General features: G+C 45.5%; 2 protein-coding genes across 3 annotated transcripts in view; both read right to left on the bottom strand.

Moving 5' to 3' along the window:
- Window positions 1-4,854: 4,854 nt before the first annotated feature.
- LOC142027151 (uncharacterized protein KIAA1958-like) lies at window positions 4,855-10,351 on the bottom strand. Its single transcript, XM_075020837.1, is given in 4 exon segments — window positions 4,855-6,178; window positions 6,181-6,550; window positions 7,450-7,567; window positions 10,320-10,351. Coding segments are annotated over 4 exon segments (1,128 nt in total). The 3' UTR covers window positions 4,855-5,570.
- The window catches only part of KIAA1958 (KIAA1958 ortholog), a 76,714-nt gene continuing 69,467 nt past the window's right edge, over window positions 6,056-13,302 (bottom strand). The window contains exon 4 of one of the 2 annotated variants that reach the window (XR_012649151.1): window positions 6,056-6,376. The gene's annotated coding sequence lies outside the window, so the exon portion shown is untranslated. Of the gene's footprint in view, window positions 6,377-7,459; window positions 7,623-13,302 lie in introns of those variants that run through there. The other variant, XR_012649150.1, reaches the window with a different exon arrangement.

Genomic DNA, 13,302 nt, shown 5'->3' with positions numbered 1-13,302 from the left:
AGTTTGTACACTTTTAAAATAGCCAGCATATAATACCAGAGGAGCCATTCAAATGTCATGGTGTTCTCGCCAGTCTCTGTTAGCATCTTCCTCCACCCTCGTCCCCAGAAATCTCCTCCCCAGCCCACAGCTGCTCTCTCTGTTCATGGGTGCAGCTGCACCCCAGTGATGCAGATGGTAACCCTAAAAAGCAGAAGGTGCTGGAGCAGACTGACAGACCCTGCTGTTTTTAAGGAGGGTGCTCAGCAGGCTTCGAGCCAACTCAGTGACTATCTCACCCTTGGGAAAAAGGCTACTTTGCAGCATCACAGCCAGACTGCAGGAAATTGGGTGAAGTCCTGTCCTCCCTACACAGAGCAAGGAGAATCTCAGCAAGACGCTGGAGGTGTTGGGTGACTTTTTGCTAGCAAAGTGGGAGACCTTCATAGGGCAGGGTTAAGGTTTAATCTTCCAAGCAGAGCAGAAATCCGCCCCATGGACTCATACCCAGCTGGCTGGGCCTCACCCTGAGCTGCTCCCAACACACACTGACAAACTGGGAGTAAGTTTTAAAAAGCAACAGCTTTATTCAAAATCCCCAGATTAAAAAGCTCCAGCCACATTGTGCAGGACTAATTCCAGGTAGACTCTCCTTCCATACCGGCAGCAGCAGAAGGCAGAAAGAACCCCAAAGCACAGAAAATACTCTAGAATTGTCTGTGGGACTTCTTCCAGTAAGATCATGTGTAACAGCTTGTTCTCCAACTGCCAGCACACCTGTGACCTTGGCTGGCAGATCTGGGACAGAATCCTCCAAGCTCCTGAGAGATCAATGACTGATACGGTTTCATTTGGGTTTCATTCACGTAGGTATGACAAGCTCTATTTTGAGAATAACCACTGTGATTCAACCTTACTTCTCTCACTCCAGCATGACATGACTTGATGACATCTCCTCTCACTGGTTTTCCCCAGACAGGCTCCATTTTCCCACAGACCTCATCAGTGAGCTCAACAAAAGCAACCTTACCCACCGTACGTATCTACAGATGTACATCTGACGTATGTCAGATCAGGCCCCTTCAGGTAGGTTCTGAAGGGTCTTGGCAGGACCCTAAGGAATGGGGGGCTCACCCAGGGACTGGCCCTGCTGCAGCTGTCGTGAGGATGACTAAAAGCCCTCAGGCACCAGGTAGGGACCTTCTCTGCAGCTGTAGGACTTTCTCTATCCCCTGTTCACTTGGTGTCTCTGGGAAGGGCTCTTCTGACCACCCTCCATTCACTCCTAGAACCATGGGGAATGGGACCACTGGGAATGCTCTGTGATACTCTGCTCTGCTTCCTGCACTCACATCTCTTCCCGAATGCCATCTGTTTTCTCTCTGCACTTCTTGATTAATTGTCTGTTCACCTGCCTCTTCTTCCACCGTTGCCCAGTTGCTTTTCTCACCTGTTGTGGTTTAACCCCAGCCAGCAACTAAGCACCATGAAGCCGCTCACTCACTCCCCCCACACCCAGTGGGATGGGGAGAAAATCGGGAAAAGAAGTAAAACTCATGGGTTGAAATAAGAACAATTTAATAGAACAGAAAAGAAGAAACTAATAATGATAATGAAAACACTAATAAAATGACAACAGTAATAATAAAAGAATTGTAATGTACAAATGATGCGCAGTACAATTGCTCACCACCCACTGATCAACACCCAGCCAGTCCCCAAGCGGCGATTCCCCCACCCCCACTCCCCAGTTCCTATACTAGATGGGACATCCCATGGTATGGAAAACCCCTTTGGCCAGTTTGGGTCAGCTGCCCTGGCTGTGTCCTGTGCCAACTTCTTGTGCCCCTCCAGCTTTCTCGCTGGCTGGGCATGAGAAGCTGAAAAATCCTTGACTTGAGTCTAAACACTACTTAGCAACAACTGAAAACATCAGTGTTATCAACATTCTTTGCATACTGAACTCAAAACATAGCACTGTACCAGCTACTAGGAAGACAATTAACTCTATCCCAGCTGAAACCAGGACATCACCCTAGCATTATCACCAATAATGAAAGCTCTTGTTTCTATCAGGGAACAAATTACTCAGAGAGGTGTAGAGTTCAAGGCAAGGTTTTCCTTCAGAGCAGAAAAATATTCAATAATTAGCACACCATACTTGATTGTGGCCCTGCAGACCTCCCACATCTGGACTTGGGGCTGCTGGTTGAGGCTGAGGTATTTCCCTGTTTCCTGGCCTGAGTATCCTTCCAAGCAGAGTTTATTCCTAGGTAATATTTTCCTGTGCCTTAGACTCCTTTGTGGGGATGTGAGTGTAGGATTTGCAGCTCTCTGTCTCCCTTCGCTTCCCTAATTTTGACCTGGTGAAATGCAGTCCTGGTTAGTTCATGTTTTGGCTTTTCTATGCATAAGGGTACTCAATCTAGGTCATGGGATGAGCCAGGCATGCCCTGTGGATGCTGCAGGGTCTATCTTCAATAGGAGCAAGTCCTTCTCACTGTTTAACTAAATAATAACTAAAACACACCTGAATTATCAACACTGTTTCCAGCACAAATCCAAAACATAGCCCCATACCAGCTACCACGAAGAAAATTAACTCTATCCCAGTCAAAACCAGCACAGTACTGAAGAAGAAGTTTGGCTAATAGGCAAATATTCCTTGTGACAAGAATTGACAGTTAAACACCACATGTTCTTCCCCATAGCCAAGTACTTTCTGTAACAGTTCAATGCATAATGTTTCCACAGTTTACAAATGCAATACTGCTTTTATTTCAGAACAAACACTGCTTGTAAGTGAGAAGAGAGACATCGAATTGTCAAACTCAGGGACATCAGACAAAGGAATAAGACATACTGTGAGACAAAATCAAGACCAACTCTTCTTCACAAAAGTACTCCAACATTTTTTTTCTCTTTTCCACTCACTTTATATCACTATTAAAAAAACCCCTCATAGTACTCTGATGCACTGTAGGCATTTCCTCCATGGGATCAAATGCCACTGCAGGAGAACAAGAACAGGACAACAAACAGGGTAACTCAAAGTCAGTCTGAATTGTATGATACCTACCAACCCTGGGGATTTACTTAGTTTTCATATATAGAATATTCAGTCCTTTGCAAAACATGGAAAAGGAACTATCCTCCCGCTTGGGATACTGGACATAAGCTAAATGCTTTCCTTGGATATTTATTGACTCTTACAAACAACATACGCATGCGCAGAGGAATGCTGTTTCATTACAGCCACTGGTCCCAGTTCCTTGACACTGTTGGAGGCAACAGGGAGAATCTTGCAATCATTGAGAGAAACTACAGCACTCCCTATCACCATGCCTTAAAGCAAACAGTTCTACTGCTCTGTATGTTCCCTCCGCTAATGTATGGAACAAGCTGTTCATTTTGCAGAGGTCTAAACCCAGGCAAGTGCCCACCTCTCCTGCAACGCCAGGTTTCCCCTGGGCACACGGGCAGAGAAGGGAGCTGAGGTCTTCTCAAGGAAACCCTCTACCCTGTGCTGCCACGGCGCCAGGACTCTGGAGCCCACCACAGCATTCCTGACCCACCAAATACAGCCACTTCAACTGAGCAGAGAAATTAAGGGCAAAAAACTTCTAGAGATTAGAGGAACAGCCACTGGCTTTCGTACCTCCTATTTGTGCCTGAGGAGACCTCACCATGCCTGCTTTTACTGCCAACAGCCACCAGAAGGTCCCAGCCTGGGAACTGCTCTGTGGCAGTGACTGCAGGAGGAGCTCCAGCAGGTCATCACCTCTGAAGAATAGCTTCCTTGATTAGTTACCGAACAAAGAGTCTGATTTTCTGAGTGCACTCAGGTTTCAAAATGGTTTGTGTTAGAACAACTTCTGCTCCTTTCAAAGACAAACCCTATCCCAGCCCAGCTTCTGCTTTTCCTCAGTCTTAGCTGGTGATTTGCTCTGCAGGACTCAGAATGTTTTTTTTTAACACGGAATGCCCCTTATGATCGTCCATGAAACAAAAGAAAATTATGACAAATAGTATTTTTCCTCTATGCATACCTGAAACCCTGTTCAGGAAGAAGCTCCTATTTCCATCACATGAGCTTGTCTGGAAATCTTGAGCATCCTCTGCCTCCTCCAGCAAAAGCTGCCAAGGCTTCACAGCATCAGAACCTTAAAAAAACACCCTGACAGTGGGAAATAATGTCCACAGCCTGTGAGGGTTGTAGGTAGCAGCTTTTCCTAACAGATATTAACCCTGCTAAAGTTGATGCTACTCTGTGTTTCAATAGCCAGCTAATTACATTCTTAAAATAATGCTGTTCAAAAGCATTTAAAGGACAGGAGCAATATTATATTTTACAACATAGAGATCCTACAAATCAAACTAACATTTAAAAAAAGATAATTCAAGCAATTTGGGGGAGGCGAAGCAGTCTTTCAAAAAAAGTACAGCTAAATGTCATTATTTTATCTTTGCAATCATGTATCTATTGGACTGAAGCTGTGATTTCAAGGTGTTATACAGTACTAGAAAATCAATGACTGTATAGTAGGCTCGGTAAACCTCATCAACCCTCTCACAGCCCTGAAACCTGGTGGAAAAAGAACTGCCATTTCTTTCCATTAGAATAGAAGCAGATTGCACATCACCAAATTGCATGTGCCCAACTCTGTTTCAGGTCTTCCAGGTTTTCTTTTCTGTGACTTAAAGGCTTGCCACAGCTCGAGCTGAAATGAAGGTTTCCTCTCAACAGGAAGTGGACCAAGCTGTAGGGGTAGAAGTTTAAGGCACTTACTTTTACAACTGACCACTGATTTTTGAAAATTACATCATTTGGATGCCAGACTTGAGATGCCTTAGGGTGCTTTCATTTTCAAAAGATGCTGAGCATTTTACTTCTGATAAAAGTCCCCTTTAGGATGTCTCAAAACCTGGACAGCCCCAAACTGCTGATTTTTGAGTTAAGTGCTCACCATTTATAAATGACTGAATGAAAATGCTGTCCTTTGGGGATACTGTAATTAATTTCATCTGTTTGTTTTTATTTGGTAAAGCTGATAGCAGTTTCTAGCAGTACCTACAGATCCAGTGTAAATGACCAGGTATTGAAAAATATCTATATTTCCAATACACCAGACAAGTGGAGAAGACTGTGAACCATCAAAAAATGTGGTTCAGAACAGAGTAATTTTTGCACAGTAGCTCTGAAAGAAAGCATAGGCACATCTGCTTCAAGAGTTTTTGGTCCCCAAAACTCAGTCTCCTTTTGCCTAGCTATGCTTGCTAAGGAGGAAAGTCCATGACACACATGCACATTGCTGCCTCCAATGAGGAAAAAGCTCTCCACCACCTCTTTGCTTGGGAGACTGGGCAGTGATGAAGGAGACCACTGCCCCCCTAGTTTTCAGAACAAGGCTGTATTCATCCCCCAAATGGGACCGCACCATGTGCAGTCCTCCTCAGGAAGAATTTAATGTCCTGTCTTTCCACTTCTTGCTCTTGTTTGAAAGCAGCTCACCCTCTTCACATCATACTAAAGCTACTGTGTGAAGCACTTTCTTGGGACACTGGCTGGTGAGAGCAGACAGAGGACAGAGTTACTGGCAGGAGCTAAGAGGGACAAACTTCCTGGAAGCCTGAGTGAAGGAAACAAAAGTAAAATTTTCACAGTGCTCCAGCTTCACTTTCTTTGCCAGCTTGGGGACAACACCTCTGAGGGAGCAGAGCCCCATCCTCTGCTCCTCATACCAGATGCTCCCCATGCCGCAGACCTCCTTCTGGGCCGTCAGGTAGAAGGGAGACTTGGCCTCCATCTGTGACGGGGGTCGGTGTGTGTACAAGTACTTGTAGAGGAGGCAGTATGGGCAGAGCTTGTGCCCTTTCGAGTGCTCATGGTAGATCTGGCTGTAACGTGCTCTGTTTACATTCACCCTGTTTTCTTGCTTCACTCTATCTGTTCTGGCAAAAAATGGCCTGTTCTGGGAGTCTTTGAGCAATTCAATGTCACCAAACGTTAAGTCCACATGCTCCTGTAAGGTTGGCACGTTCAGGTACTGGCTGTTGTATTTCACCACCACAGACAGCAGGGCTACAGGGCTGTCATCTCCCAGGCATCCTGTCCTCCACATCTCTTCCTCATCAGAAAGGGAGAAGTAGACAACGTTGCGAGAGCGGGCACAAGACATCCCAGTCGTGCTCAGACCTTAAGCTTCTCCTTGAGCTTTCTGGTGGAAGAGCTGAAGGTGCTGCTGGTGACGGAGAAACCAGCACCTGCATTCTTGAGGATCCAGTCCAGGCCTCGTCAGAGAGCGTGGAGGGACATGGCTAGAAAGCCAGACCCATCTGTTTTCTTCACGGTGATGTAAAAGTCCTCCAGGAGTTCATTGAGCTTCACTGCTGGGATCTGGAACAAGAGGAAGTGGAAAGATGTGTCAAGGTATGTATCGGAAGGAAATGCATCACAGATGGGGAAGACACGTTTAAGGATTCTCCATGCTCTGTCTGAAGAAACCTGCCACAGCCTCCACGCTTCCCCAGAAGTTGTTTCTGGGCAGCCCCTTAGAGTCTTGGGAAGAGGCTACGTGTTTATCTAAGCAAAAGAGATGGAATGAAACCCCATGGTGTAAGGATGTTCAGGCAGACCAGATGCATTTCACTGGCTGGCACCACTTTTGCACCAACTGTAGAAATCCATATTCAGGAGAAAGGAGCCAAATTCCTGGCTTTTTTGAAGTGAATGAAGGTTTCACTCGCACTGAGGTGCAAATGTGTGACCTACTACTTGGATGTAGTACTCTATACTTTTGCAGTAACATGGTACATATGGAAACTTTTCAGGCAAAGGAGGAGGAGGAGGAGGAGGAGGAGGAGAAAGAAAAGGATGAGAAAAAGGAGAAGCAGCAGTAACTTCTTTTGGCCATGAGATGTCAGTATTGCAGTCAGGCTGCCAGTCAGGCTGCTTTAGCCTGCCAATGGCTTAGATCAACCTAACAGAGAAACTTAGCTATAAAAATGTAAGTGGGGCTTTTTTGTACTTTGGCCCTTAGCCACAGTCTTTATTTTTGGTGTGCACGCTTATTTTGCTGGGAGTTCATTTTTGGAGAAAAGTCCTCAAACGGTCTGAATTGCATTGGCTAGCTCTGGGAGCAGAAATCATGCAAACAGTGTGTCTTTAGGGTAACAGCAGGAAATCTTGTCACATGGCAGCATGAGGCCAAGGTTGTGTACAAGTGTCATGTACATGAAAATCTTTAGTATCACCCTGGGTTTCCAAGCTACTGGCTCAACCATAAAGGCAACATGGTGTGAACTAGAAAAGGTTACAGCTTTATTAAGAGAAACTTGGAAGGTCCCCAAGACCACAAGGATGTGAAGAAGGCTGAAATCCCATCTCCTTTCAAACTTCATGATAACTTCATTGACCAAGAGGGCTGGCTCCCACCACTGAAAAAACAGTATTTTGCTAAGTTTTCTGACCTTAGTGATGTCCATGTAATCTCTGAGTCCTTTGGTCATGCACCAGTATCTCCACATGTTGAGAGCATAGAGGGTGGCCTCAGTGGTGTTGGGGCTCACGGCACTGATACACAGGTATCTGAGGGCATCATCAAAATTAAAGATGGGAAACTTGTTGAGCTTAGTTGAATACACTAGAAAACAAATAAAAGGGGGTAAAAATAGCTTGTCCTAGTGACATGCTGCCATCATTTCTGGCTAAGAGCAACTTGGTGTTTTTCACAAAATGTGAGGAATTTAGGAAAGATGACACACAGAACTTCCCTGATCATTTTCCACGAGTTTGTGTGCTGAAAACTCAGATGCGGCAGGAAGGGTACCAACATGAAGTCACCCTAAGGCTGCTGCAAAGCTAAAAATTACTGCCACACAGAGCCAGTAATAGAGAGGGAGTAACACAGCATCTTTAACCTTGCTGCAGAAACAGTGGAAGGATGACAAAAACTCGTCCTATTCCTATACAGCCTGACTCTGTGCCGCTGGTGTATCACACCACCATGGTGTCTGCGCAAGTTGGACAGGCAATGCTAACCAAGTAGGATTTTCCACTCACACCCACATTCTACTCCCTGCTAGGCACAACAGGATCAGGCCCTGTTGCTTCAGTGGACCAAAGGCAGGTGCATCTTGATGAATACCATGAGTTAAGTGAAGACATGTAGTGTGCATTTCTTAAAAGGAGAGCCTCAGCCCCACAGGCAGGAACTGAAAGTAGAGGATTGATGGAGAACCTTTTTATAGATGTTCAGACACTTAATATCCTCTATGAAAGAGTAATACATTTTTATGATACCACTATAATTTTATTATATCCACTATACTTTAAGTCTACTTTTTACAGGGCTGAAGCTAATGGATTTTGCAGCCCAATGCACGTTAGCTGTGAAAGGTTGCTCTGAACATCCATGCACTGACCTAGGGATCCCCACGATGATCATCTCAGCGTGGCAGGAAAAAGGAAGAGGTAGTACACATAAGAGGAGGGAGATGTTGGAGTTCTCCTTCTAACCTTCAATTCTGCAGCCCCAGAGGTGTAACTCTGCATACTAGAAAGAGGTGATTTTAAAAAGAGGTTTCTGTTGTTGCAGGTTTTGCTGTTAATATAGTATATAAAAGATAAAGGAACGGCATAAACCCAACTGAAGAACCCACTGCAATGCTGAATAGTTGCACCATGCACAGGCTAACGATGTAAGCATGTTGTCTGATCCTCTGAGCTCTGGACACTTCTATAACAGGAGTCCTCAGTCTGTGGTCTGCAGACCCCTGAAAGCCCAGGGTCCCCTCCTGAAGACTCCAAGAAAGATTGGTGGAAAAAAGCATGCTATGCAGAGGGCACATCTGAAAAATGCACATTGTCATGCAAGCCCATCCAGGGGCAGAGGTCTCACAAACTGGAGGAACCCTCTCTTCCTTCTGTACACTGCAACTAGTCAGTGGACAAAAACAGGACTTCTTTCCATCTGAAAGGTAGGCTGCAAGTATTTTTTTCTAAACTGAGCTGCATTTACAAACTTTGCTCATGGCAAATGATCCTCCTCTGTCTGTGCTGACGACCCCTGCCTATGGTGGCTGGCAGCCACCTTGCTCTCCTGCTAGCCCAGGGATGGTGCTGCTGAAGGGGCGTGTTGTGACAAATTCAGGTGGCATGAACTTGGTGGAAGATCTTCAGGTCTGTGGCTTCATGAGATCTGTGCAGTGAGTTATTAGGCAGACAACTGCTAAAGAAAGGCCAGGATGCTGATGGAAATGACAAGCTGTTCAGTTGCCAGCGCTCTCCTCGACACGGGTTTGTCCTCTTGTGCCCTCAGGCCTTGCTACAACCCTCTGGCATTGACTGTTCAGGCACTGTTTGCCCCCTACCAATAAACAAATCTTAAGTCAGTTCTCCATAAAGCTTTGCACCTCCCAGGAGGTTTGTTTGCCCAGCCCATGGATTGGTAACATTCACTCCCCACATCACATTTTTCCCACAAGTTGCTTGCTACTCTGCTTCTGAAATTGCCACCCCATGAGCTGCCACGGGCTCACACTGCTGGCCCACCCGGGGACTACCTCTGAGAGCACCAAGAGCACTTTGGGAAACAGAATACTAAAATCAAGAGCCTAACCATACAATGTCAGTTGCCCTGGAAGATACAACAGCACCAGCCCCACTGAAGTTCTCAGACTGCAATTAAACCCACAGGGATTAACTTCTGACAGGCCTCGCTTTGAAAATTATGGTGGCCATTTCCTGAATGACAGTATCACTTGGGCAATTTATTGAACCACAGCAGAAGACAGACTTAGATTGCTTCTGGCTTCCCAAAGCAGGGTTTATCATGTGCTAGGAAATTAAGTCATAGTTCCTGGTTTCTCCAAATTCCAGATTTTCAAAACTGGGGCATCTGGTTTGAACTGAGCTCTGTCACTTGATAGTGCTAACAGTAACAGCTTGCTTGTTATTAGTGCTACTTCAGTCCTGAACTGGGACAGTGAGTCAAGTGCTGCACCAGAACAGGGTACGCAGATGGCCATTCAGGGATGCTTCATACCTTATGCACAGTGATGCCCATTAAAGTCTGTAATGTTTTTTCCTTTTCTTCCCACTGGACACCTTGTCCTCATAAACTCAGAAACTACAAAAATTGGCATGAGTTGCTCTAAGACTTGAGAGTATAGCCAGATCAGAAAGTGATGGCTACTGTGAGCAGTGTGCAGCTCTAATACTTGCAGCAAAGGAGTCTTAGCATAACAAAAATTAAATAAAATGATGACTTTGTGATGGCAAGCATGTATTAGCTACCATCTGTAAGGGTGTTGTATCAGAAGGCTGGAACAAGAGTTACCTGATTTTCCACTCCTGCAGGAAATAGACCATCCTTGCTTCTCTTTCTTTTTTTATCAGCATAATGAATATTTGCTTTCTTTTGTCTGGGAGAAAACAGTTTATTCCTTTCATTCTTGGAGAGTGTGGAAGAATCCTGGAAAAGGATGGGATCTTGGTTCAAAAGCACACCAGTGCATGGGCTCTGTTTAAAGGTAAGCGTATTCCCATGCTGCCTTCATCGCTGACTTAAGTGGCTGCATACCAAACCACAAAGCTCTTTGCCCAACATTGCCTGTCAGCAACTGTATGATGCTCTAACAGCTTTAAATGATGTCTGAACACCTCACAGAGTACTTGATAGAGCTGTTGGGACACTGTCAGGAGACGCTAACAAAACTTAGACCCTTACTAAGCATGGACAGGAGTTCTCACTGGGACCTGTCAGACAGAATTTGGCAAAGCATTAAACAGCTAGGAACACACATCCAATATCCAGAAGGGCCTTGCAAACACTGGTGCTCTGGGTTATAATCACATCAACATTTGCAGGTTCTGGATCAAGTCCCATGAGGCTGCATTTTTATGTGTGTAACTCACGGGCTGCCTGTGAAAGCAAGCAAGTCCTGACTCAGTACGGCTGTAGGTATGGCATGAGTAACAAACATGGAGGAGATTGTGCACCTAAATCTCAGAGTCCTGCTCGCTCACCCCTCATATGCCGTTTGCCTCCCTCTTCCTGGAGGTTACCCAAGGGCTTATTTTCAACAACACTTCAGGGGATGCAGCCTAGGTATGTGAATACACAGCACTTGAACACCTCAGTAATGATGGTTCCTTTGAAAAAGTCATCTTTCTGTTCGGTTCATCTGATGCTACACTTGTGGCAGAAACCCTGCAAAATCACACAAAACAGCCATCTGCACAGGCACAAGTCCCCTTGCCAAATTTCTGTCACTGAAATGATACATCGTACAGGAAAAAAAACAGTTATATTTGTCATTGCTTGCCAAAACATGCACACACCTTACATCTATGCAGACAACCATGCTATTATCTGATGGCTTGTAGGTGCTCCGTGCCAGACCTTTTAAGTTGAAATGCACATGGTGAATGTCTAGACACCTAATGCTCTGCTCCACGATGAGGCCAGGAGTTGTACTGTGTGTGTGTTTGGTGAGGGAAGAAGAGGAGGGCTGCCAGATGAGCTAGTAAGATGCCATCAAAACTGGTGAGGTCTCAGATCTGATTTCTCTTTACAACTCTGCATTCTTCCCCTAAAGCAAAGGCAGTTCCTCACACAGAGCCTGTTGCTGTTCATGATGCAAATTAGCAGTCATTGTCTTAGTGACACTATGTCAGAAAAGCCAGAGGACTGTATTCATCCTCCCTCTGTGGAAGCAAACATATTAATCCCCCACCCATCCACCCTAAATAAAGATCAGATCTCTGTCATACCTGGACGTTCCTAAAGTCCCCAGATTCTACTCACCTTTAACTGGCCTTTACTCATTTTTGTGCTAGTCCAGTCTGCAAAGATGCTGACATGTATCACAGGCTCCTGGCAGATACCACTGTTGTCCAGAAAGAGCAGGGATTTTAGATGCTGTTTAGAGGCCACCTGGCTCTCACAAGGTGAGCAGGGAGACACTCCTGTGCTGCCTGCTGGCTTGCAGGAACCAGGCGTCTGATACAGTGCCAACATGGCCTGACTGATTTCTGGTCTGCTGAGCAGTTTGATGACCACATTTTACAACCATGAAAGCAGTCCCTCTTCCAGAAGGGGCTCCAGACCCAGAAGCCTGAAGGGCACAGATGATGTGGAGAGGCGACCCCCATAGCAGATGGCATTGCAGAGGATACAGCTTAGCTGTCTGGCATTGTAGGATGGGCAATGCTTGTCTGCTCAACAGTTTCCTCAGGTAACCCTCTACACACAAGAACATCTGGCCACCCTGACTCTCCAAGAACATTTCTGTGGTTCCCTCACCAAGGCCCAGACTCACAGAAATCTCCTTCCAAATGCAGATGAATGGCATCACCTTGTATTACAAGGTTAATGGCTCCATGGCTAGCAGCATCCTATCTCAACACTCAACGCTTGTGCCTGCCTTTCCCTGGGCATACATTTGAAGCAGGTTTTTCTGCAGTTCTGTTCTGTTTGCCATTTTGTGTGGAGACAATAGTAACTAAAAATGTACTTGCAAGTACACGAGGAGCTCTGAGGTGAATAATCATGCTACATGCAGGATTTTGTCTTCAAGCTCTTCCAGGTGTCATTTCCTCACAGCTTTCAGAGGAGCAGCAATAAGCACTTCTTGTGCTGCCAGTCTTGTGTATGCATTCTCTTCTGGGTACCTGTAGGAATTTGGCCCTTAGAACAAAGTGTTCATATACAAATAACTATATCTTCTTATACATAGCCACCTTTTTTTTTTCCTTTCTAATTATTCTCTTTGAGAGCTCATCAATGCTATCAATGCTATAGTAAGCCATAAGGCTACTCTAAAAAGAAATCTTGCTCATCTTTCCAGGGACAGCTGCCAATTTCCATTTGTCTTTGGTGTATATTACAAAGCAAACCACCAGCGAGTTACAGACTCCACTTTGCCATGTCCAAAGCCGATCTGAAGAGGCAACGTGCCATAATGTCCCTGAGCAACTTCTACACAGTTGCAGTCATGATATTCTTAAGCAATGTCTTGAGCACAATGTTCAGATATGTTCAGCTGCAACTAGACTTCATCATGTTTGTGAGCTCATCCCACGGAAGCACTCTGGATTGCCTAAGCCAAATTCCTCAGCGCTGTTTGCCTAGCTACCCAGAAGCCTTGAACCCTGCAAGACGGCACACAACATGTGCATGCTGCTGCTGGTTATCCTTGGGTATGAGAGGAGGAGGAGCAGCAGCAGCAGCAGCAGCAGAGGACACGCAGCCATCCCACCCACTGTGGAAGCATGGAAGTTCTTAAAGTGGCAATCTGGGTTAAATCAATGTACTGAGG

Source organism: Buteo buteo, chromosome Z (assembly GCF_964188355.1).
Source record: "Buteo buteo chromosome Z, bButBut1.hap1.1, whole genome shotgun sequence".
In the NCBI taxonomy this organism is placed as follows: Eukaryota; Metazoa; Chordata; class Aves; order Accipitriformes; family Accipitridae; genus Buteo; species Buteo buteo.
This window is presented reverse-complemented; position numbering and strand designations above follow the sequence as displayed.